Source organism: Arvicanthis niloticus, chromosome 12, assembly GCF_011762505.2.
Source record: "Arvicanthis niloticus isolate mArvNil1 chromosome 12, mArvNil1.pat.X, whole genome shotgun sequence".
Taxonomy (NCBI): domain Eukaryota; kingdom Metazoa; phylum Chordata; class Mammalia; order Rodentia; family Muridae; genus Arvicanthis; species Arvicanthis niloticus.
In genome coordinates, this window is record NC_047669.1 from 2,438,565 (window position 1) to 2,461,113 (window position 22,549).

At 41.3% G+C, this 22,549-nt stretch overlaps 1 protein-coding gene across 1 annotated transcript; it reads right to left on the reverse strand.

Moving 5' to 3' along the window:
- Positions 1-1,234: 1,234 nt before the first annotated feature.
- LOC117717673 (uncharacterized) lies at positions 1,235-14,847 on the reverse strand. Its single transcript, XM_076911175.1, has 5 exons — positions 14,702-14,847; positions 8,321-8,870; positions 7,876-8,234; positions 3,015-3,194; positions 1,235-1,527 (listed from the first exon to the last, which is right to left on the reverse strand). Exons 2-4 carry the CDS (start codon positions 8,825-8,827, stop codon positions 3,161-3,163), a joined length of 900 nt encoding a protein of 299 aa, XP_076767290.1. The 5' UTR covers positions 8,828-8,870; positions 14,702-14,847; the 3' UTR covers positions 1,235-1,527; positions 3,015-3,160.
- Positions 14,848-22,549: the final 7,702 nt, after the last annotated feature.

Sequence of the window (22,549 nt, forward strand, 5' to 3'; positions counted from 1 at the left end):
AAAATATCTAATAAAAGAAAAAAATCTAACTCCAGATTCAGAACCAGTCTGAGTTTCTACCATGGCTTCCCTCAAGAGACTATGACTCAGAATATGTAAGCAAATACACAACAAAAAACCAGCCAGGCAGTGGTGACGCATGCCTTTAGTCCCAGCACTTGGGAGGCAGAGGCAGGCGGATTTCTGAGTTTGAGGCCAGCCTGGTTTACAGAGTGAGTTCCAGGACAGCCAGGGCTACAAAGAGAAACCCTGTCTCAAAACAAAACAAAACAAAACAAAAACAAAACAACCCTTGCCTCACCAATTTGCTTTTGTCCTTTTTTTTTTTTTTTTTTTTTTTTTTTTTTTTTTTTTTTTTTTTATCGTGACAAGCAGTAGTGACCCTAATTAGGACTGCAGGCTTAAGGTCAATGATTGAGGACTAACAGAGAAAGTTTGAGAGCTGAGAAAAGAGGTTCCTGTCTCTTCTGACCTAGATGGGTTCCTGGTAACAACATACCGAGAGATTTTGTTTTGTTTTTGTTTATTTAAGCTCTTTATCTGTTTACTGAATGGAAAGAACATAAACAATCCAGTCTAAATGAAGGCAATGTCCTATTGTTGGGTCAAAGTCATGAGAAAGCAGAATGAAATTAGGATGATTTCACTGATGTATTTTGGAAACACCAACTCTCGGCCTTTACACTTATAAAATAAAGGAGAGCAAACATTCTGCAATTCACTGTCAACTGGAATCTCTGCCCATGTGTTCAGAAATAAGTGTTTTTTCTACTCTGTGTTGTAGCATTACCTGTAGATGTGCAACTGGCCAGAGCACAAAGAGCAGAGGTGACTGAATGATGGATGGATAATTAAACCTTAGTTTGGTTTAATTATTAAGCCCATCTTACTCTAAGTCTCTAAGTGGGACATTTTGTAATCCTAACATTTATTTCCCTTTTTATTTTTCTTCAATAATGGTAAAATAAGCCTCATGAAAATGATAGGGATGACAGCCACTGAATATACTGCAGTACTATGGGTTTTTAAAGACTAATTTAATTATTTTATGTATGTGAGTATACTTCCATTATCTTCAGACACTACAGAAGAAGGCATGGGATCCCATTACAGATGGTTGTGAGCCACCATGTGTACTCAGGACCTCTGGGAGAGTAGACAGTGCTCTATGTTTTATTAAGCAATATTGTAAGTAATATGTACATATTTAAATAAAATACATGAGAACTATTTTAAAAATCAAGTGAACATTTTAATAACATAAAGGAATTTACATGTTAGGCCTGAAAAATCTTGCCTAAACTATGGAGATTGTTACACTGCCCCAGTTTCTTCAAATGTCTGGAGTTTTCACATCAGGGCATAAATGAACACACAAAGTTCACAGCACTGGGGCATTGTGGGCAAGCCTCCTACAACAAGCTAAGAGCTGGTGTCCTATTGCACTCCCAAGCCAGGCAACTGGAAAGAGTTTGTTCTGCCAGTCTTCATATATTTCAGCCAATGCATGCTCTGTGGAAGACACACCTGATGAGACAAAAGTCAAGGTAAACACAGTTATGCGTCAGCCTTTCACTTGGATGCTGCTGGATGAAAATCATGACAATTGCAGCTTGACAAACACATCTCACACATAAGGATCATCACTGTGAAAGATGAAGTGCTCATAGATGGTTTTCTCCATTTCCCCTTCTTCATACCTCGTGTGTTGTGTGCATCATCTAGGTACAGTTTTATGACTACATGTGTGTGTCTGGAGCACTTGACTGTGTTGACTTATGTGTGAGTAGTAAGGGGTCTCAAGTGTTATCTTGATCTTGTTTTTCGAGACACTTGCCCTGAAGCTGGAGGTGAGAACTGCTGCTAGACCATGGGCCTACCAAAGGGTCTGTCTCCTATCTGCATAGGTGTGATAATATAGGCCACATTGCCATGCAAGGCTTTTATTTGTTCACTGGATCTGAGCTCATCTCATGTTTTCAGAGCAAGTGTTTAGTCTAGTGAGCTCTCAATCTTGCTACAAGAAGGGAAGTTTTGATAGATAGTTTTTTATTTCATGATAACTCTCATGAGCATATTATAGTCCAGAGAGCATATGGAAGCTGGTGGGGGTCAATCCTGTGTTGAAACTCTGTTCAAGCATAAGCAGCTGAAGATTGAGTATATTTTCTGATTTGTGGAATTTTTTGTGGAAAAAGAAACCATTGGTTATTCTCAGTTTCCTGTGAGGATGAGCATTCTGGGGAACTGGGAAGCTTAGATTAAAAGGACGTATTGTGACTTGTGTTAAGATTTGGGCAACACAAATGACCATATTCTTCGATGAGCCTAGTCTCCAAGGCAGAGGAGGCCTGGTGTTTTAACATTGTCCTTAAGGAACTAGTAGTTTGGCCTTTCATTTGATGTCCCTGAAGGATTCTGTTATTTTGCCTCTCAGAAACACAGTTCACTCACATTGCCTTAAGGTATGAAGTCATTGCCTTGAGGGGAGATGGACAGACGTACTCCTCAGGTTCTTTGCTTCCAGAATCCTCAGTCTGAATATCATAGTACCAAATGATATTTTACAATGACAGGAAATATATAATGAAGTAACAGATTTCAAAGACTTGCCATTTCTATCATTTCCAAGACCTCATGAAGAAGGCTGTAAAAATCTTTTATTACTTGCTTAAAAGAATTTCCCAATCCAAGAAGCTCATAGAAAGGATACTCTCTAAACACCATTGTACTCCACACTGGGCCATGACTTCTACTTACAATGTCATCGTATGCCTTGGATGTATAGTGAGTGGAGACACTGACACTGCATGTCCCACCTGTTTGAGCCAGGGGCCACAGGGGCCACAGCATGGGAAGATCATGAGTCAGGTAGGAAATGTAATTCTCTCACCTGGACTGCAAAGTCAGGATGGCTGTCTCTTCATGGCAGAATGGTTATGTGTATAACTTCTCTGTCCATGTACTAGTGCATTGGGAACAATGACGTCAAAGAGTGGGAGCTAAATACTCACACTCTGTAGGAGATGGGGTGACAGAGATGGAGTCCTGGTTAGTGGAGGTGTCTAACAGGTAACAACAGGTTGTGTACACTGCCTCTTCTGGCCTGGCTCCCTCCTGCAGCACTTGTGCTGCACCAGGCCGAACACAGGCCTGTGGTTTAGGAACCACGGGCCTGGGCCCAATGATCAGTCCTTGAAAGAAGACACAAACAAAGGACTCTATTAGTGACACTGACACTGAAGGATTTAACATAGAGCTGCCCTATGGTACCAGAGATCTCCACAGGATTCTGCCCTTCCTAACCTGTGCTCCCTTTCACCAAACATTCCTCCTTCCACTTTCCCTCCATCCTCTGCCCTTGGTCACATTCTCTGCTGTCTGCTTCTGACTCAACTTCCTCAGGTACACACAAGCAGTATTTAGTTGGAAAGCTCCTTCTAGGATCACAGACATCTTAAGGTTCATGTCCTATAAATGGGTGCAGCCTGTCAATGGCAGAGTGCCTTTGGAAAAGAAAGATTAAATACGGGTTCCTTCCGGTCTGGGCCAGAGCACTGAGCAGATCTTGGGTGGCAGCTCTGCCCCCAACATCCAAGAACCCAGAGGAAGCAGGGATCCCAGGCGCTCTAACTTGGACAGTGTCTTAGAAACTAGTTCTCAGATCTGAGGCCTAGATCAGACCTCTGCCAGGTCTGCTGTTGTGTGGACCCTGGATTCCACCTGAGACATACTGGAAGGTCCACTCAACCCAGATCCACAGAGGAACAAATGAACTCAGAGCTTCAGACAACATATCCTGAGATATTCTAGAGGAGACACTGCACCCAGAACAGCAGACACCTAGCTGGACTACTACCTTGGAGGCACCATATCCTGAGGCATCCTAGAGGTACCACTGTAATCAGTGCAGCTGGAAAAGATCACAGAGACATCTGGACCCCTAGGAGATCAGACACAAGCTAGATAACTAGAAAGACAGGCTTCAGTCAGAGACAGCAAGTACAGGCAGCACTAGAGTTAACCAGATGGCAAAAGGCAAGAGCAAGAACGTAAGCAACAGAAACCAAAGTTACATGACATCATCAGAACCCAGCTCCCCCATCAGAGCAAGCCCTGAACACCCCATCACACCAGAAAAGCAGGAATCAGAATTAAAATCACTTCTCATGATGATGATAGAAGGCTTTAAGAAAGACATAAATAACACTCTCAAAGAACTTAAGGAGAGCACTGGTAGACAGATAGAAACCCTTAAAGAGGAAACACAAAAATCCCTTAAGGAATTGCAAGAAAATGCAACCAAACAGGAAAAGGAATTAAACAGAACCATGCAGGATCTAAAAATGGAAGTAGAAACAATAAAGAAATCACAAAGGGACAATACCCTGGAGATAGAAAACCTAAAAAAAAAAGATCAGGAGTCATAGACACAAGTATCACCAACAGAATTCAAGAGATGGAAGAGAGAATCTCATGTGCAGAAGATACCATGGAAAACATTGACACAACTGTCAAAGAAAATGCAAAATACAAAAAGCTACTAACCCAAAATATACAAGAAATCCAAGACACAATGAGAAGGCCAAACCTAAGGATAATAGGTATAGATGAGGGGGAAGACTCCCAACTAAAAGGACCAGTAAATATCCTCAACAAAATTATAGAGGAAAACTTCCCTAACCTAAAGAAAGAGATGTCCATAAATATACAAGAAGCTTACAGAACTCCAAATAGTTTAGACCAGAAAAGAAATACTTCTCGCCATATAATAGTCAAAACATCAAATGTACAAAACAAAGAAAAAATACTAAAAGCAGTAAGGGAAAAAGGCAAAGTAACATATAAAGGCAGACCTATAAGAATTACACCAGACTTCTCACCAGAGACCATAAAAGCCAGAAGATCCTGGACCGATATCATACAGACCCTAAGAGAATACAAATGCCAGCCCAGACGACTATACCCAGCAAAACTGTCAATCATTATTGATGGAGAAACCAAAATATTCCATGACAAATCCAAATTTACACAGTATCTCAACACAAATCCAGCACTTCAAAGAATAATTGGTGGAAAACTCCAACACAAGGAGGGAAACTACAACCTAGAAAAAGCAAGAAAGTAATGTTCCAAAAACCCCAAAAGAAGATAGTTACACAAACATATCTCCACGGATGTTAGCCCAAAAGCTTGGATTAGCGAAGACTCAACCCACAGACCACATGAAGCTCATGAAGGACGACCAAGAGGGGATGCCTCAGTTCTACTTAGAACGAGAAATAAAAATGCTCAAGGGAGCAAATAGGGAAACAAAACATGGAACAGAAACTGAAGGAGGGGCCATCAGGAGACCTTTCCACCTGGGTATTCACCCCATGTACAGCCACCTAATCTAAACACTGTTGTGGATGGCTGGAAGTGCATAATGTGAGGAACATGATATAGCTGTCTCCTTAGAGGTCAGCCAAAGACTAAAACACTCAGAGGACAATGTTCACAATTAACCACTGATATGATCAGGGGTTTCCCAATGGAGAACTTAGTGAGAGGACTGAAGGAGCAGAAAGGGTTATTGACCCCAGGTGGAAAGCAACAATACCAAACAACCAGAGCCCCCCAGGGTCTAAACCACCAGCCTGGGAACACATAGGGAGGGACCCAAGACTCCAGAGGTATATGTAGGGGAGGATGGCCCTGTCGGACATAGGTGGGAGAGGAGTTTCTTGGTCCCATAAAAAAAATGAATGAAAAATGAATGAATGAACACACAGTGGGGGGGATGTGAGGGCGGGGAGGGGATAGTGAGGGGGGTAGGTGTGGTCACTGCCTCATAGAAGCATTAGGAGGGGGATGGGATAGGTTTCTGGGTGGTGGGAGGAAGTAGGCTAAGGGGATAAAATCTGAAACGTAAATACTACAACCAATTTTAAGAAGTGGGAAAAAAAGTCTTCAGAACCAACATCTTTAAAAAAAAATGTCATCCCCCTGGGGGTGGGAAATTTTTTTTTCTTGATACTAAAACTTGTTCTGAGAATTGTATATTGCAGAATACACAGCCTTGGTGTATCTACTCATCAAGCATACTGAGCAGACCTGCCCAAACCTCTGATGTCCTGGAATTCCATCTGGATTCAGTGAAGACACAGCATCAGAGGCTTATCAACTTACTCTCCCCTCCACCCCTCTTCTAAAATCTCAACGCCCTTAATCAGCTTGAAGAAGTTAAAGAAGAGTCAGCGCCCCTATTCCCTGAGCTTGGGGACTAATGTGGTTAATAATGGTCTGTCTTTCTAGGAACAAGTAGTGGTTTTGTTGGAACAGGACGGATTAGCTAGGACTTACTGCATAGCCATAACCTACTGGTAGAAATCTGTATAATTATTATCAAGATGAAGTTATAAATTCTTAAATGGTACAAAATTTACTTTGATCTCAAATTTAAGGTTTTCATTGGTACAAGCCTCTTATTAATATAAAAATGAGATGAATATTGATACACTCATGGGCATTGTGCCTGTATAACACATTTAGGAATACAATGCCTAGACCCAGCCTTTTTTTAACTTTTTTAACTGATTTGGGACGGTTAACCTATGAGTTAAGGGACTATAGCAAATTCATATTTTTGAGTTTATTGTTAGGGTGCTTTCCATATTTTACTTAGAAATAGCTGAGAGGAGTTAACAGAAAACAGTCCAGGTTACCTTACATGGATAGTTGGTTTTCAAAACATCAGAAGTCCATAGAACTGACACTACAAATATTTATATATTAATGTTCATATTGATTAGAGACCTGTCTGCTCCTGACAGCTTCCTATATTGAATTCTAAGAAGAAATTGAGCATCCTTGGAGTTACTCCAGTTGTGTGGTAACAGCCACTAGGCAAGAATTGCCTCTCTCCATCTACAGACAAATTACTGTCCAGAAAAGGACACACATGCAGAATAGTCGACTGATTATATCTGCCTAGACGGAGTAATCAGTCCTTAATAATCCTGCATCACCAAGGTCTGTCAGATGATTCTGGGCCAGAAGGCTGAAGATTTGATGCTCCAACGTTTGGTAGTATAGGGGCTTTTCAGGTGTTCAGAGGTCTCTATAAATTGGCTAAGTTTTATAAGCTTTGTGCTTCCCACAATTATAGTTAACTCAGTCATTCTGGATTTCTGACGGGGTTGAAAACTTATAGCTATTTACCGTAAGAGAAAAGATTTGAGTGGATGGTCGTCAGCTGACATTCATCCTAAAGCCAGGTTCAGAACTAAATGTTTTAGTTAGGATAGATGACAGAGGTGCTGGTTAGTCAACAAAAGGATGGACTGGGTATTAGGACTATCTTGTACCTCACTGGTACAAATTGGCATAATTATGCTCTAATTGTATTTTGAGAGAAAAGTTTCATTTTAACAGGAAGGGTGATGTGTAGGAGGAGCTAAGGTAGGAGGAGTACTGAGAGGAAGAAAAGGAGTAAGAAGAGGAGGAGAAAAAGGATAGGAGAAGCTAGGTGATGAAAGAGAGAAAGAGGGGGGAGACAGGGAGGCAGATATTCATGTTATCTCCACCAGTCAAAGATAGTTGTTATATCTAGGTTGGTCAGTGGGTTACACCTCTGATTGAACAATTCCAAACTTATAACGCTTATGATTAACATTATTTTTAAAAAAATGTATAAATGCAAAAAGGAAAAGGGGGCATGGGATAGGGGTTTTCTAAGGGGGGGAATGGGGAAAGGGGATGGCATCTGAAGTGTAAATAAAATATCTAAAAAAAAAAAGAAAGAAAGAAAGATTAAATACACATGTGAATGTTGGCAGCCATGCCTAGTCAGTTTCCCTGGGACTCCATTCTTCATTGTTTGTTATCCCTTACCTGGATGTTGTGTGTCTTCTACTTCGAGTAGAGAAGCAGAGAAACAACCTCCTAAATGGGTGACTAATCTGCCTCCTCACCCACTTCCACAGCCTTCTGCTGTTCCTGTTTGAGGCTGAAGGTGCCTCCTGGAGATGGTGCTTGGTAGATGGTAACTCAAGGATAGAGCATCCAGGGTTCCGTTTGCTTGCAGTGTCCTCCAAGAAGGACAACACATCCAGAGGTGTGAGACTAAATGAGATGGTAATTCCTGTCTCCTCAATCTCAGCTTCCTTTTTTATCCCTTTGGATGATTTAGCAAATAAATCAGTAGCTTCTGTGTCTGTAGCATTTGTATTCACTACATTTACACAACCATCCTGTGGGGCAGAATTCACAGGTAAGCAGATACGTTTAAACCAGGTGAGCCAGACCTACAAAAACACTTGCTACTTTTGTCATTTACCTGCTGCACACTGTTGCCATTTTTTGAGGTCATCATGAATGTGGGCAGAGCCAATTCACTCCATCTCCTCTTTAAGGGAAAGGGAGGCAGGATGATACGACATGCAGGTGACTTGATTGAGTGTCTCTTTCGAAGATGTACTATTTGTCCAGGATGGTAATCACTTTTCTTCTTGAATAGTACATCATTTTTCGCCAGGGTATCTCTAAAATGAGTTGTTCTTGCCCTGTCCAAGTTTTCCTCTGCCATGTGGCTCAGGGAACACATAGTGTTCACCAGGCTGGAGATGGACCACCCTGTTTCAGTGAATACTGATGGTAAATTTGCATCACTCAGATTTGTGCATGTTTCACTGAATGCTGTTGGTAAATTTGCATCACTCAGATCTGTGCATGTTTCACTGAATGCTGTTGGTAAATTTGCATCACTCAGATCTGTGCATGTTTCACTGGATGCTGATAGTAAATTTGCATCACTGAGATGTGCCCATGAAAATTTGTTTGCCATCTCCTTCACCTCAAAAGGAGGAAGATGGGACGACCACAATATCCTAGAAGAAAAAAACAAAAAAACAAACAAAAACCCCACAAGTTCAGGTATACTAGTCCTATACAAATATATACAAACATCAATTTGTGTATAATGAAAACCAAAAATATCTCTAACATTTTAATGATGTATCATATGGTCAGAGAGGAAAAAAACAAAATAAAACAAAACAAAAAAATTTTAAAACCAACCACAAAACAGTTATGAGAAAGCTAAGAAAGATCACATTTGGACACAACTTCACTCTTAGAGGTTGAAACAAAGGACAGAGACAAAGAACTGGTTGATTGAAATGATGAACAAATCCTTGACTGAATCACCCAGAGAGGACAGAAATGATTGAAATGTGAGATATGGGAGAGACAAGCATGATCCATGGGAACTCTAGCCAACCTTGAACTGCAGAGGGTTGAATATCCTCAAATAAAGAAATTGCTCATTCCAGGACACAGACATCAACATTGATATAAGAGGTGACCAAACATGGACCACCTTTTGCCTTCCTGTTGCCACATCCTGGGTGTGATGATACAGTCATGATCTTATGAGTACATAGATAATGAGTAATGTAAGGAGATCAATATGAGCACAAGATTGAAAGAGTGATGCAATCTTTTCCAACAAGGACAGTCCAGGACCAAGAGATTGCACAGTGGATCTTACCCACTAGCCATAAAGTACATTGGAGATCAACAATTCTCAAGGTGTTTCACCAGAGAGACAAGGAAAGATCATTTCACTCTTAGTCTACAAAGCTAGTATTACCTTAATGCCAAAAACACCACACACACACACACACACACACACACACACACACACACACGCACAGGTAAGCACAAATGCATGTACATGCACATGCATGCACATTGTATTTTAATAACCTTGATGAAAATCTACATGTACATCTGAAAATAGATTCTTTGGTAGCTCACACAACCACCAACAGGTAAGGAGGTCAAGGGAAGAGGCCATGCTCAGCTACCAAGAATAAAATAGTGTTATTTATTGAAATACACAGGTACATGGTGTTGGTTGTCTATCATGCCATTCCCAGAGATATACGTAGCCTCACTAGAGCCATGGTTATGTAGGTGGGATCTTAATCGAAGGAGAGACTTGTAGGCACATGCCAGGGGGTGCTGCAATATAACAGAACAGATGAAGATTTTCCCAGTTCACTGTGGACATGTATCGGAGTGGCAGAGGGAAATTGCTTACTCCACACAGTTAAGATTTTAAATGCAAAATAAAATAAAGTAACATAAAAGCAGAAAACATTATGGCAAAGAAAAATTATTGGAAAAGGACCATTTTGAAAAAATGAGCACACAGACAAAATCAGTGCCTCAAACAAGAGCAGTGAGGGCATGAATCAAAAGGAAACACAGAAAGATCTCCACTGCTCTGAGTGCAGCAAATTCTCCACTGCTCTAAGCACAGTGTTTCCTCTAGGATGGGTCTGATATGGTGTCTTCATGGGAGCAGACCAGCTAGGAATCTGCCCCAGCAAAAAGGACCAACTCAAAAGAAAACACAGAAAGATCTCAACTGCTCTGAGTGCAGCGAATTCTCCACTGCTCTAAGCACAGTGGTTCCTCTAGGATGGGTCTGATATGGTGTCTTCATGGGAGCAGACCAGCTAGAAATCTGCCCCAGCAAAAAGGACCAACTGGGGGGCGAAAGGAGAGTAGTATTCCAGAGGGCTGGGTTTGGGTGGGTGATGGGTCCTAAGTGCCCCAGGCTCCCAACTGCAGCTCTGGGGCATAGGGTTTGGGGGAAGGGTTCTTACCCTCTACTCTGAGTACAGTGGTTCCTCTAGGACATATCAGGATATGGTGTCTTCAAGACAGCAGACCAGCTAGGCCCCTCTGATATTCTTAAGTTATACTTTCTAAAATCTATACTTTTCCTCTGCTACCCCAGACCCAGTCAAAGAAGTGCCCCCTGGGTCCGCTTTTCTTATATGGCTGGTTCTTTGTCTTCCACAGCTCTCATGTTTGTATCTTCTTCCTTCCTTTCTTCCTTCATTCCTTCCTTCCTTCCTTCCTTCTGCCCTGGTGACTCTCCTTCTAACTCTCCTGCCTTTCCTCTCTGGGAATCCTCAAAGTCCTGCCTCTATCCCTTTACCCAGCTATTGGCCACTGGCTCTTTATTGACCAGTCAGAAAACTAACTGTTGGCAGGGACCTGCAGTGGACATGTGAATTCCCATGTAAGCACAAATCAAATCCCCAACACACCCAGAAACAAACAAACAAAACAAAACAAAAACAATCTATCTCACTGAAACCATCATGCCAAGATCTGCTCACAGCTGTGAAGGCTTATTTAGGCCATGCCAGTGTTAAAAAACAAAACAAAACAAAACAAAAAAAGAACAACAGATTCCTTTCTTAAGACTCCTGAATCAATCCTGAATCAAAAAACTCTCAATGGGTAACTTTGCTGATAACTGTCACCTATAGACAAAATGAGATGTATTGAATTATCTTCCAGCTCTTCTTTGTCTCCAGCTCCAGATATTACAGATGTAGGTACAGTGTTCTTCCCCACTTCATAAAGGGCCATGAGAGGAGTCCTATACTGAATGTTTGCTCTACAGAACTGTGTAATACCCTCTGACCTTAATCCTAATCCTATAAAATCCACCCTTCCAGAAGAAGAGAAGGGAGGAGGAAATTAGAAGGAAAAGGAGGAAGAAGAAGAGGAGCAGAGGAAGAAGAGGAGAAAGAAGAAAAAAGAAGAGGAAGGAGGAGGAATAATTCTAGAGTAAACATTCTCTTTGTCTACCTTCTCTGTAAGTAAGCAAGCACCATATATACTCAGAACAGATAGTTTACCACATATGCCCATTTAAAGAATGCAGAATGTTCTTTTATCTAGGGCTGTTTAGGGTTAGCAACTGAAGAGTAAAAACAAAAGCTTGGGTGGTAAAGATAGGGGATGGTTAGAAATAAAAGACAGGAAGGAGGAAAGAATAGAGAAAATCAGCCTTAGTCATTAAGGCCCAACAGAACCCTTCTCTCTGGACTCCCAGTCAAGCTGCTACTTCCTTTGTGCGATCGCCTGCAAAACCATGATGCTGAGGCAATTCCCTATTTCCTCTACTGCCTTGTCATTGCAGTGCTGGGGACGGAATGCAGGGCCTAGTGTGCGTTTCTATCTAATGCTGAGGCTAACTCACAGTCTCATGGCTGGGCTCCTGTCATTTTCTTCCCTGTTCCCATCAACCTACCCTCAGGTGCCTCCTTTTTGTTATTCTCAAGGGTCTAAGAGCCAGGTGTTAGGTGAGGTAGCTACCAGGTAGGGGAATAACTGTCAGTATGAATCTCTCCCAAGTGTGTTGAGTAGAAAATATTTCTTCCCCCACTCTTTTCCACCCCACAAACCTGTCAGATTCTTGGGGTCCTGTTAATCACATCTCTCAGATGAAGAGTCAGAACCTTGCCCTGGTCCTCAAGGTTGTCACCCTCCAAACTGCTCAATCAGAGCCCAAGTCCCTACTCTCCATACACCCAGTAGAAGAGGGAGCTAACTGAGTATTCCACCATGTGGTCGTGATCAGAGTGTTCCTTAGCTTCAAAGGGACCCGTGGAGTACCAGATGGGCTATGACCACTTCCAAGTCCTTCTCTTAGATTTTCAGTCATGTACAATGAATATAGGTCAGTCAGGTATATGATGAGTAGAGGTCACCTTGAATCGTAGATGAGAGACCCCAACACACGTAACTGTAGTGCTGGTAGTTGTTTGGGGAATTGCCAAGTTAATTCTTTGGCATGGATAAAGAATTGAGTGACTGGGAAAAACAGACGTTGGGGAAAAGAGAAAAGTGACAGCTTTATATGTTCAGGATGGGAGATGTCTGGAAATCTGTTAAATAGATGCTAGATGCTGGCTTCAGTACCTTACAGAGCTCCTGGGTCTTTGAATGATCAAAAGATGCCAATGGCCAGTGGCTGGGCATGGGGTGGAACACTTAGAGTTGCGCAGGCAGGACACAGAGAGGAATAGGGAGAATTGTCAGGATGTAGTGGGATACAGAAGAGAAGAACTGCCTGCAGAGGACAGAGAGCCTATGAGCCATGTGGGGATTCAGATGAGTGGCCACTGGCCACTTCCCTGTTTGGGCCTGGGGTAGCATGAGAAAATTAAGGAGTGCCTAGCCTTTGAAGTAGCCAAAGCACTTTAAAAATAAGCTAATGTGCATGTGTGTTTTATTCTCGGATCCAAAGGGTATGCACATGCTTTCTGCCAAGAGTCAAAGTGGTTAGCTGAAACTCATTGCTACAGACAGGTGGACTTTATGTTCATCAAATCTTGGAGAATATAATAGTGGCATTGTATTCAAAGTGCACAGTGTGATGAAATTATTTATTTTTAACACCTATTTCATATTAGCAAAGCATTTAAAATAAAAAAAATAAATTTAAAAATGTCAAAGAACCATGTTCATTTACGAATAAAATTACAAATGCTAAAAAAGAAGAAACAAAGTAAAAGCACAAATTAATCCAAAACCACTGAAGAGATATATATCAAAATGAATACACCAGGAAACAAACTCAAATCCAATAGGTCAAAACAGATCAGGAACCAAACTCAGCCTCTTGAGGTAAAACCAGATCAACTATGTCTGTTTCAAAGTGATCAATAATATCAAAGTCTATATAACCCATGTCTGAATCCAGACACTCTTTAGCCAACCAAGCAACAGTTTCTCTGTCTGCAGTATGAGGATAAGACCCAGACCCAGTCAGTGACTTCAATGGGCAGGATCTGCAAGTCCTCACAAAGGCTCCAGTGATGTCATTGCAAAAAAGTAGCTAATCATGCTAGTCACAATCACAAGAATTTTTTTTGCTTTGTATCTACCAGCACTGATTTACTTTTCTCATGACCATGACCAAATCCCTGAGAAACAACATACAGTACATAAGTTTTACTTAGTCTCTGGCTGTCAATAAACCTGGAGAGCACAGCTGGAGACTTGAGAAAATGGGTCTGAAGCAGCTGCTTCTGTGGCTTTTGTAGGTCTCATTGCTGTGAATGACCCAATTTCTCCTTCTGGCTTCCACTGCCCTGGTGTTTCATAACCTCCACAACAGCACCTTCTCTATAAACCACAAATTCAAAAACAGGAGATGGTTTGAGACCTCTGTCATTCCGACTTTAAGGAGGACATTTTGACTATCATGAGAGCAGCAATAACATCAAGCTTGAACAGACTCAGAGAGCTTTGTGCTGACCTCAGTGAGAGACATGGTTATTCACTAGTGAGAGTGAATACACAGGCTTCTTCAATGTCCTTTTCACTCAAACTCTCAGACTCTATAATGATTCTGCCTACCTCAAACCTCCCCATCTCCACAGTCAACATACTGGATCCCCTTTTCTTAAACTCATATTAATGGGAAGCATAGGGATGGAGGCCTGTCCTTAACACTGGGATGCCATGAGGAAATGTGCTGTCTTTCAAGATTGCCAAAGGCATGTTTTGTCTCATAAGTTGCATGTGGGAAAGGAAAGGTTCTTACTATGATGGAGAATTAAAATAGGCAGGGAAATACCATGGGAAATATCAAATCTGGTGAGTCGGTTCCAAGTGTGTGGCATAGTCAAACTCTTTTTTCTTAACAGCTATTATATACATACTAACAAGGGTTTAAATGTATTGAAAAACCCCATGTACAAAATAGTAAAGATAAATGAAAAGAAAATTAAAAATGGATGATAATTTTTAAAAAGGAAGCAAATGAATAGACTAAGTCCAAAACTATAAACAGTAGATCAAAATCCTGGCCCCAAAACCAACCACCATAAGGCAAACTCACTATGTTCTGGTCAGTGGGGATCACAGATGTTCACTTCCAAAGATGAACAATAAAATATAAAACGCTCAGAACACAATGCTGAGTCTGACAGCTCTAAGCCAACAAACAGCTCACTTTACTGCAGTATAAGGACAAGATCCAGTCTCAGCTGCTGCCTTATATGGGTGAGCAACTATCACTTCTCACAATGGCTACTTGTGAGGTCATAGGAGCAGTGGACCAATCACAGCTAGGCAAAACCCATTTCCACTCTCAAGGGCTTTTCTGGCTCCTCCCAAATCCATGGCATGAAACAACTTCTGAGAGGCAGAGATTGGTTTGGCTCAGGCTTGGTTCAGGCACAGCATGATGGAGGGCTCAGCTGATGGCACTGGCAGCAGAGTGGGAGGCAACTGGTTTCAGTGCATTAACAATCTTCCAGGTCTCCTAAGGACCTACTGCCTCCAACAGGCCACACACAGAAGAGTTCCCTAACTACTCAAACAGGGCTGACTAAGGGGACCAAATATCTAAACACATGAGACAGCACAGGACATATCACATTCAACCTGTGACAAAGACCTTTCACTCTTAATAGTAATGATCAATAATGACAAAGAAAAGGAAACAGTGAGGAAGATGTGGATCTCTGGGGTATGGACACTGGCTTCAACTAGTTAAGAAGTTATGTAGGGTTCATTAATGACCTTGAGACTGGGGACCTAAAATTCTGTATCAACACTTGGCTTTTACAGACTCATCATCTCTGCACTCAGGGTATTCAATGCCTTTTGCTTTGAACTTAGAATGATGGGTTTAAAGGATGTGGTCCCTCACTGACACTGAGGTGCTGTAAGATGTTCTAAGTCCACTGCAGCCAAGGACATGTGTGGAGCTTCTACAGGCCACCAAGGATGAAATTTCATCACAACTGTCCCAGGAATTTCTTATCAGAATTCCTAGATCTTATGAGACATGGATTGGTGGTTGCTGTATTATTGAGAAAGTCTTGTTGTTCGTAATACTGTGTACAAAAAATTTCTTTATTTCTAGGGCCATGGGAGATGGAACCATGCCATCCTTTGTCCTCCAAAATATTCCTTGGTTTGCAAGCTTAGTAAAGTGCAAATGTGGGCTTAATTTATTGGGAATAGTAACCTACCATGAGTTGAAAGGTGGAAGGACAGCTTATTTTTCTGTCTATAACTCTGTTTCTGTCATCTGTATCTCAAAGGGTTGCACTCAGTCCTTTATTTGTCTTACACTCTGTTTATTCTGTTACACAGGGTTCCCCAAGGCACTGGACCTGATCTGCCTCTCTGCCCTTTGTAGAGTTAAACTTGCCTTAATTGCATGAGATCATAAAAGAATGCTCTGGGAAAAGATTTCCTGCAAAGCTTACCCCTTGTGACCCACTGTATGTTTTGAGTATGGACAGATGGAGAACTCCTGACCATCCCCATGACTTAAGTTTGGTTTAGTTCTTGCCATGAACATGGTCTAATCCACTGTCGTCTGCCTGCATGTCTCCTTATGGAACCTGATGTCCCTGTGTCTGCCTAGTCCTTCATCTGGCCCTTGTCCTTTCCTCTTGCCTCTGCAGCTGGACTCAAGACTGTAGCTCTGATCTCACACACAAGCTGCTTTGCCAGCTCCTCTGCATCTTCACTTCCATTCTTCTCTCATCACTGCACACTCTGGTTCTATTTCTACTCTCCTCCTTCTAAAAGTGAAGTCTTCTGTGGTCTCTGAAGCCTTTAATGTCACTGAAACCTGTGGACAGCTAGCAAGGAAGCAGAGAGAAAGATATATAGAGAAAAGAAAATAGAGTTAGTATATGATATGTTACTGAACACTACTATTCCTAATTAAACTTGGAATAACCAAAGCTGATAACCAGAGGTTATCAAGGAAAGTGGGAGTGACTGACAGATGACTCTGTTTGAAACTTGTGAATTTGTTACTCAGTAAATTCTGACATTGTGGAAAGACATAAGTGTTCCTAGAAATTGAAAGAGTGTCATCCTCTCAGGCTGTCTGGGTGGGTTGAGATTGCAGGGGAACACTGTGTATTCAAATCCTCTCAGGATAAGGCCTGAGTAGTTCAAATGAGACTATTTCCCCAGAGACTCTTCATGTGAATATTCAGTCCGAATGTTGTGGCACTACTGGGGCGCCTTCATTGGTGTGGCACTATTACAGGTCATGTGTTACTGCAGGGAGGCTTTGAGAGTTTAAAGCACATGCTTTCCCAGTTTGCCCTCTATGCTCTTTATGGTTTAAGTTGTAAGCTCTTGGCTGCTGCTCCAGCACCTAGGCTTCATGACACAAGAGTGCCTTTGTGTTTGTGCATAGTGTGCTCAGTGTTTTATGGGATATTTATGGGATAAATCCTATAGAAAAAAAAAGACAACCCCAGGCCTGTGTCAATGTCGGTGTTCAGATCACTAAGAACCTTATCTCTGATCTCACTCTGCCTCTGTTGATATCTTCAGGTTCATTCTTCCAGCCTGTGCTGACTACAGAGTTGCCCTCCTGTTCATCTCATGAACACAGAGGACTCTTCTGTGAACAGCTATGTCAGTGCTGGTGACTCAGGTATACAGGAAGCAACCAAGCCTAAGGATGCCTCTCCTTTATCTCCTGGGCTATATTTTGAACTCAAAAAAGCATCAGAACTTCAGGGTCTGAAACTGGTTTTCTGGGTTGAAAGACTTTATCAAAAACTGCAGAGAAATTCTTTATACCTAAATTGTGTACAGTCAATGACCTATTACTGTGCTCTAGTCCATGGCAGTAGGAGTAGCTTTAGTTCCTGATAGTGTCTAAAGGAAGTCAACTAAAAATGCATACATCTTAGATCTGGGAACAGTTTTCTAGAGAAGCTTCTATGGTAAACCTCTCACACTGGCTCTTCAGCAACAAGAAAAATGAGGAGAGAGGAACACACAGGTTATCCCTGCAAACGGATATGAAATAGGGAGCTCCAGGAATATCATAGTATCTGGTAAAATCAGCACAAACTGATGCCACTTTCAGCCAAGGGATACGCTACTCCAATGCCAATTATGGCCATCTACAAAGCAGTTCACTCATCACATTCTGTGAAATGTGAACATGGTGGTAATAGTGTCATTTCCATAATGGATGGAGCCACTGTCACGGTAATCACAGACTTCTTCCCTGACTCTGATCATCAGTATGTCCAGACTTACAGATTCTGGCTGAGATGATCAGACTCCACCCTCCTCAGCTCTTTCTTTCCTGACTCCTAGGCCTCCTGATAACTCTTGAAGGTGTTAGAATTTGTATGTTAGTACATGTTTTATAAAACTGTGAAGATATTCTTACTACAGTTCTTTTACTTTTTATTTGTTTATAGTTTTTTAAAAATTTTTTTATTGGATATTATATTTATTTGCATTTCAGATGTTATCCCCTTTCCCCACTCCCCCCAGAAGCCCCCTATACTATCACTCCTCCTCCTGCTTCTATGAGGGTGTGCCCCCATCCACCCACCCACTCCCACCTCCCTATCCTAGAATTCCCCCACACTGGGGCATCCAGTCTTCACAGGACCAAGGACCTCCTCTCCCACTGATGTCCAATAAGGTCATCCTCCACTACATATACAGCTGGAGCCATGGGTCCCTCCCTGTGTGCTCCCATGCTAGCAGTTAAGACTCTGGGAGCTCTAGTTGGTTGGTATTGTCACTCTCCCCATGGGGCCACAAAACACTTCAGCTTCTTCAGTGTTCTTTCTAACTCCTCTATTGGGAACCACAAAGTCAGTTCAATGGTTAGCTGCCAGCATCTGCCTCTGTATATGACAGACTCTGGCAGAGCCTCTCAGGAGACAGCTATACAAGGCTCTTGTCAGCATGCACTTCCTGGTAACTGCACATGGGATGAATCTTCAGGTGGGGCTATCTCTGGATGGCCCCTCCTCTAGTCTCTGATCAACACTTTGTCTTCATATTTGCTCACATGAGTATATTGTTACTCCTTCTAAGCACCCACACTTTGGTCTTCCTTCTTCATGAGCTTCATGTAGCCTATGAGTTGTATGCTGAGTTTTGCAAGCTTTTGGGCTAATATCCACTTATCAGTGAGTGAATACTGAAAGGGTTAAAAATCTTTTAACAAAATAAGTAAGATAAGAGTTCAGAGCTGGGAGTTTAGGTCAGCGTGACCAAGTGCTATGGATACCAGGAGAGTTTGAGTTGTGCACCTTGGATACCAGGAGAGTTTGAGTTGGGAGTTCTCAGCGTGCCCGTACATCCTGGATACCAGGAACTTGGATGATTACGTATAGACTCTTAGAGAATAGCCTGTTCCTTGGACCCTGTCACAAACTGAATAATGGGCTGGGACTTTCCACAGGTACTCTCCAATAGCCCTCCTTTACTCCCCCTGTGTTGTGGTCCCTCCCCCCCCCCCAAGTTGTGGTTTGGGGCTTTAAATTCTCTCTGTCTCCAAAGCCCCGGGGTCAGACCCTATTGCCCCTACGTGGGCTACAGGTCTTGACCTCAGTATACTGATTAAAATATGCCTCTTGCTGATTACATCAAGTTTGGTGTCTTACAGTTAATGGGTGGCCGAGAATTCCCGAGGCTTGGGTGAGGTCCTCCATTCATGGGGGCCTTACAATACCATGTGTGTTCTTTTGTGATTGGGTTCCATCCATTTGCCTAAGAATTTCATGAATTAATTCTTTTTAATAGCTGAGTAATACTCCATTATGTAAATGTACCACATTTTCTGTATCTAGTCCTCTGTTGAGGGGCATCTGGGTTCTTACAGCTTCTGGCTATTATAAATAAGGCTGCTATGAACATAATGGAGCATGTGTCCTTGTTATATGTTGGAGCATCTTCTGGGTATATGCCCAGGAGTCATATAGCTAGGTTCTCAGGTATTACTGTCCAATTTTCTGAGGAACTGCCAGACTGACTTCCAGAGTGGTTGTATCAGCTTGAAATCCCACCAACAATGGAGGAGTGTTCTTCTTTCTCCACATCCTGACCAGCATCTGCCATAACCTGAGTTTTTGATCTTAGCCATTCTGACTGGTGTGAGATGGAATCTCAGGGTTGTTTTGATTTGCATTTCGCTGGTGACTAAGGATGCTGAACATTTCTTTAGGTGCTTCTCGGCAATTTGATATTCCTCAGTTGAAAATTCTTTGTTTAGTTCTGTACCCCATTTTTAATAGGGTTATTTGGTTGTCTGGAGTCTAACTTCTTGAGTTCTTCATATATATTAGATATTAGCCCTCTATCAGATGTAAGATTGATAAAGACCTTTTTCCAATCAGTTGATTGCCATTTTGTTCTATTGATAGTGTCCTTTCCCTTCCAGAAGCCTTGTAATTTTATAAGGGCCCATTTGTCAATTCTTGATCTTAGAGCATAAGCCATTGGTATTCTGTTCAGAAACTTTTCCCCTGTTCCTAAGTATTGGAGGCTCTTCCCCACTTTCTTTTCTATTAGTTTGAGTGTATCTGGTTTTATTTGGAGATTCTTGATCCACTTGGACTTGAGCTTTGTACAAGGAGATAGGTATGGATCGATTTGCATTCTTCTACATGCTACCAGTTGAACCAGCACCATTTGTTGAAAATGCTGTCTTTTTTTCCACTGAACAGTTTTAGCTCCTTTGAAAAAGATCAAATGACCATAGGTGTGTGGTTTCATTTCTGGGTCTTCAATTCTTCCATTGATCTTCCTGCCTGTCTCTGTGCAAATACCATGTAGTTTCTATCACTATTGCTTTGTAGTACAGCTTGAGGTCAGGGATGGCGATTCCCCCAGAAGTTCTTTTATTGCTGAGAATAGTTTTTGCTATCCTGGATATTTTGTTATTCCAAATGAATTTGCAAATTGCTCTTTCTATCTCTATGAAGAATTGAGTTGGAATTTTGATGGGTGTTGCATTTCATGTGTAGATTGCTTTTGTCAAGATGGCCATTTTTACTATATTAATCCTGCCAATCAATGAGCATGGGAGATCTTTCCATCTTCTGAGATCTTCTTCAGTTTCTTTCTTCAGAGACTTGAAGATACTGTCATACAGATCTTTCACTTCCTTGGTTAGATTCACATTATGGTATTTTATATTATTGTGATTATTGTTAAAAGTGACATTTCCCTAATTTCTTTCTCAGCCTGTTTATCCTATGAGTAGAGGAAGGCTACTGATTTGTTTAAATTTATGTTATATCCAGCCACTTTGCTGAAGTTGTGTATCAGGTTTAGGAGTTCTCTGGTACAAATTTTGGGGTTGCTTAAGTATACTATCATGTCATCTGCAAATAGTGAAATTTTGGCTTTTTCTTGGAAAAATTTGTATCCCTTTGACCTCCTTTTGTTATCTAATTGCTCTGGCTAGGACTTCGAATACTAGGAGAGAGTGAGCAGCCTTGTCTAGTCCCTGAATTAGTGGGATTGCTGCAGGTTTCTCTCCATATAGTTTGATGTTGGCTATTGGTTTGCTGTGTATTGCTTTTACTATGTTTAGGTATGGGCTTTGAATTCCTGATCTTTCCAGGACTTTTACCATGAAGGAGTGTTGAATTTTGTCAAATGCCTTCTCAGCATCTAGTGAGATGATCGTGTGGGTTTTTTTTTTTTTTTGAGTTTGTTTATATAGTGGATTACATTGATGGATTCCTATATATTGAACCATCCCTGCATTCCTGGGATAAAGCCTACTTGATCATGATGGAAGATTGTTTTGATGTGTTCTTGGATTCGGTTTGCGAGAATTTTATTGAGTATGTTTGCATCAATATTCATAAAGGAGATTGGCCTGAAGTTCTCTTTCTTTGTTGCATCTTTCTGTGGTTTAGGTATGCGTGTAATTGTGGCTTTATAAAACGAATTGTATAGTGTTCCTTCTGTTTCTATTTTGTGGAATAGTTTGAAGAGTATTGGCATTAAGTCTTCCTTGAAGGTCTGATAGAATTCTGCACTAAAGCCATCTGGTCCTGGGCTTTTTTTGATGGGGAGACTTAATGACTGCTGCTATTATTTCAGGGTTATGTGACTGTTTAGATGGTTTGTCTGCTCCTGATTTAACTTTGGTACCTGGTATCTGTCTAGAAAATTGTCCATTTCATGCAGATTTTCCAGCTTTGTTGAGTATAGGTTTTTGTAGTAGGATATGATGATTTTTTTAATTTCTTCAGTTTCTGTTGTTATGTCTCCCATTTCAGTTCTGATTTTATTAATTCGGATACTGTCTCTGTGCCCTCTGGTTAGTCTGGCTAAGGGTTTATCTATCTTGTTGATTTTCTCAAAGAACCTGCTCCTGGTTTTGTTGATACTTTGTATAGTTCTTTTTGTTTCTACTTGGTTGATTTCAGCCCTGAGCTTAATTATTTTCTGCTGTCTACTCCTCTTGGGTGTATTTGCTTCTTTTTTTTCTAGAGCTTTCAGGTGAGCTGTCAAGCTGCTAGTGTATGCTCTCTCCAGATTCTTTTTGTAGGTTCTCAGAACTATGAGTTTTCCTCTTAGCTCTGCTTTCATTGTGTCCCATATGTTTTGGTGTGATGTGTCTTCATTTTCATTAAATTCTAGAAAATCTTTTAATTTCTTTATTTCTTCCTTGACCAAGCTATCATTGAGTAGAGTGTTGTTTAGTTTCCAAATATATGTGGGCTTTCCATTGTTTTTGTCATTATTGAAGACCAGCCTTAGTCCAGGGTGACCTGATAGGATGCATGGGATTATTTCAATCTTTTTGTATCTGTTGAGGCCTGTTTTGTGACCAATTATATGGTCAATTGATTTGGAGAAGGTACCATGAGGTGCTGAGAAGAAGAAATAATCTTTTGTTTTAGGATGAAATGTTCTATAGATTATCTGT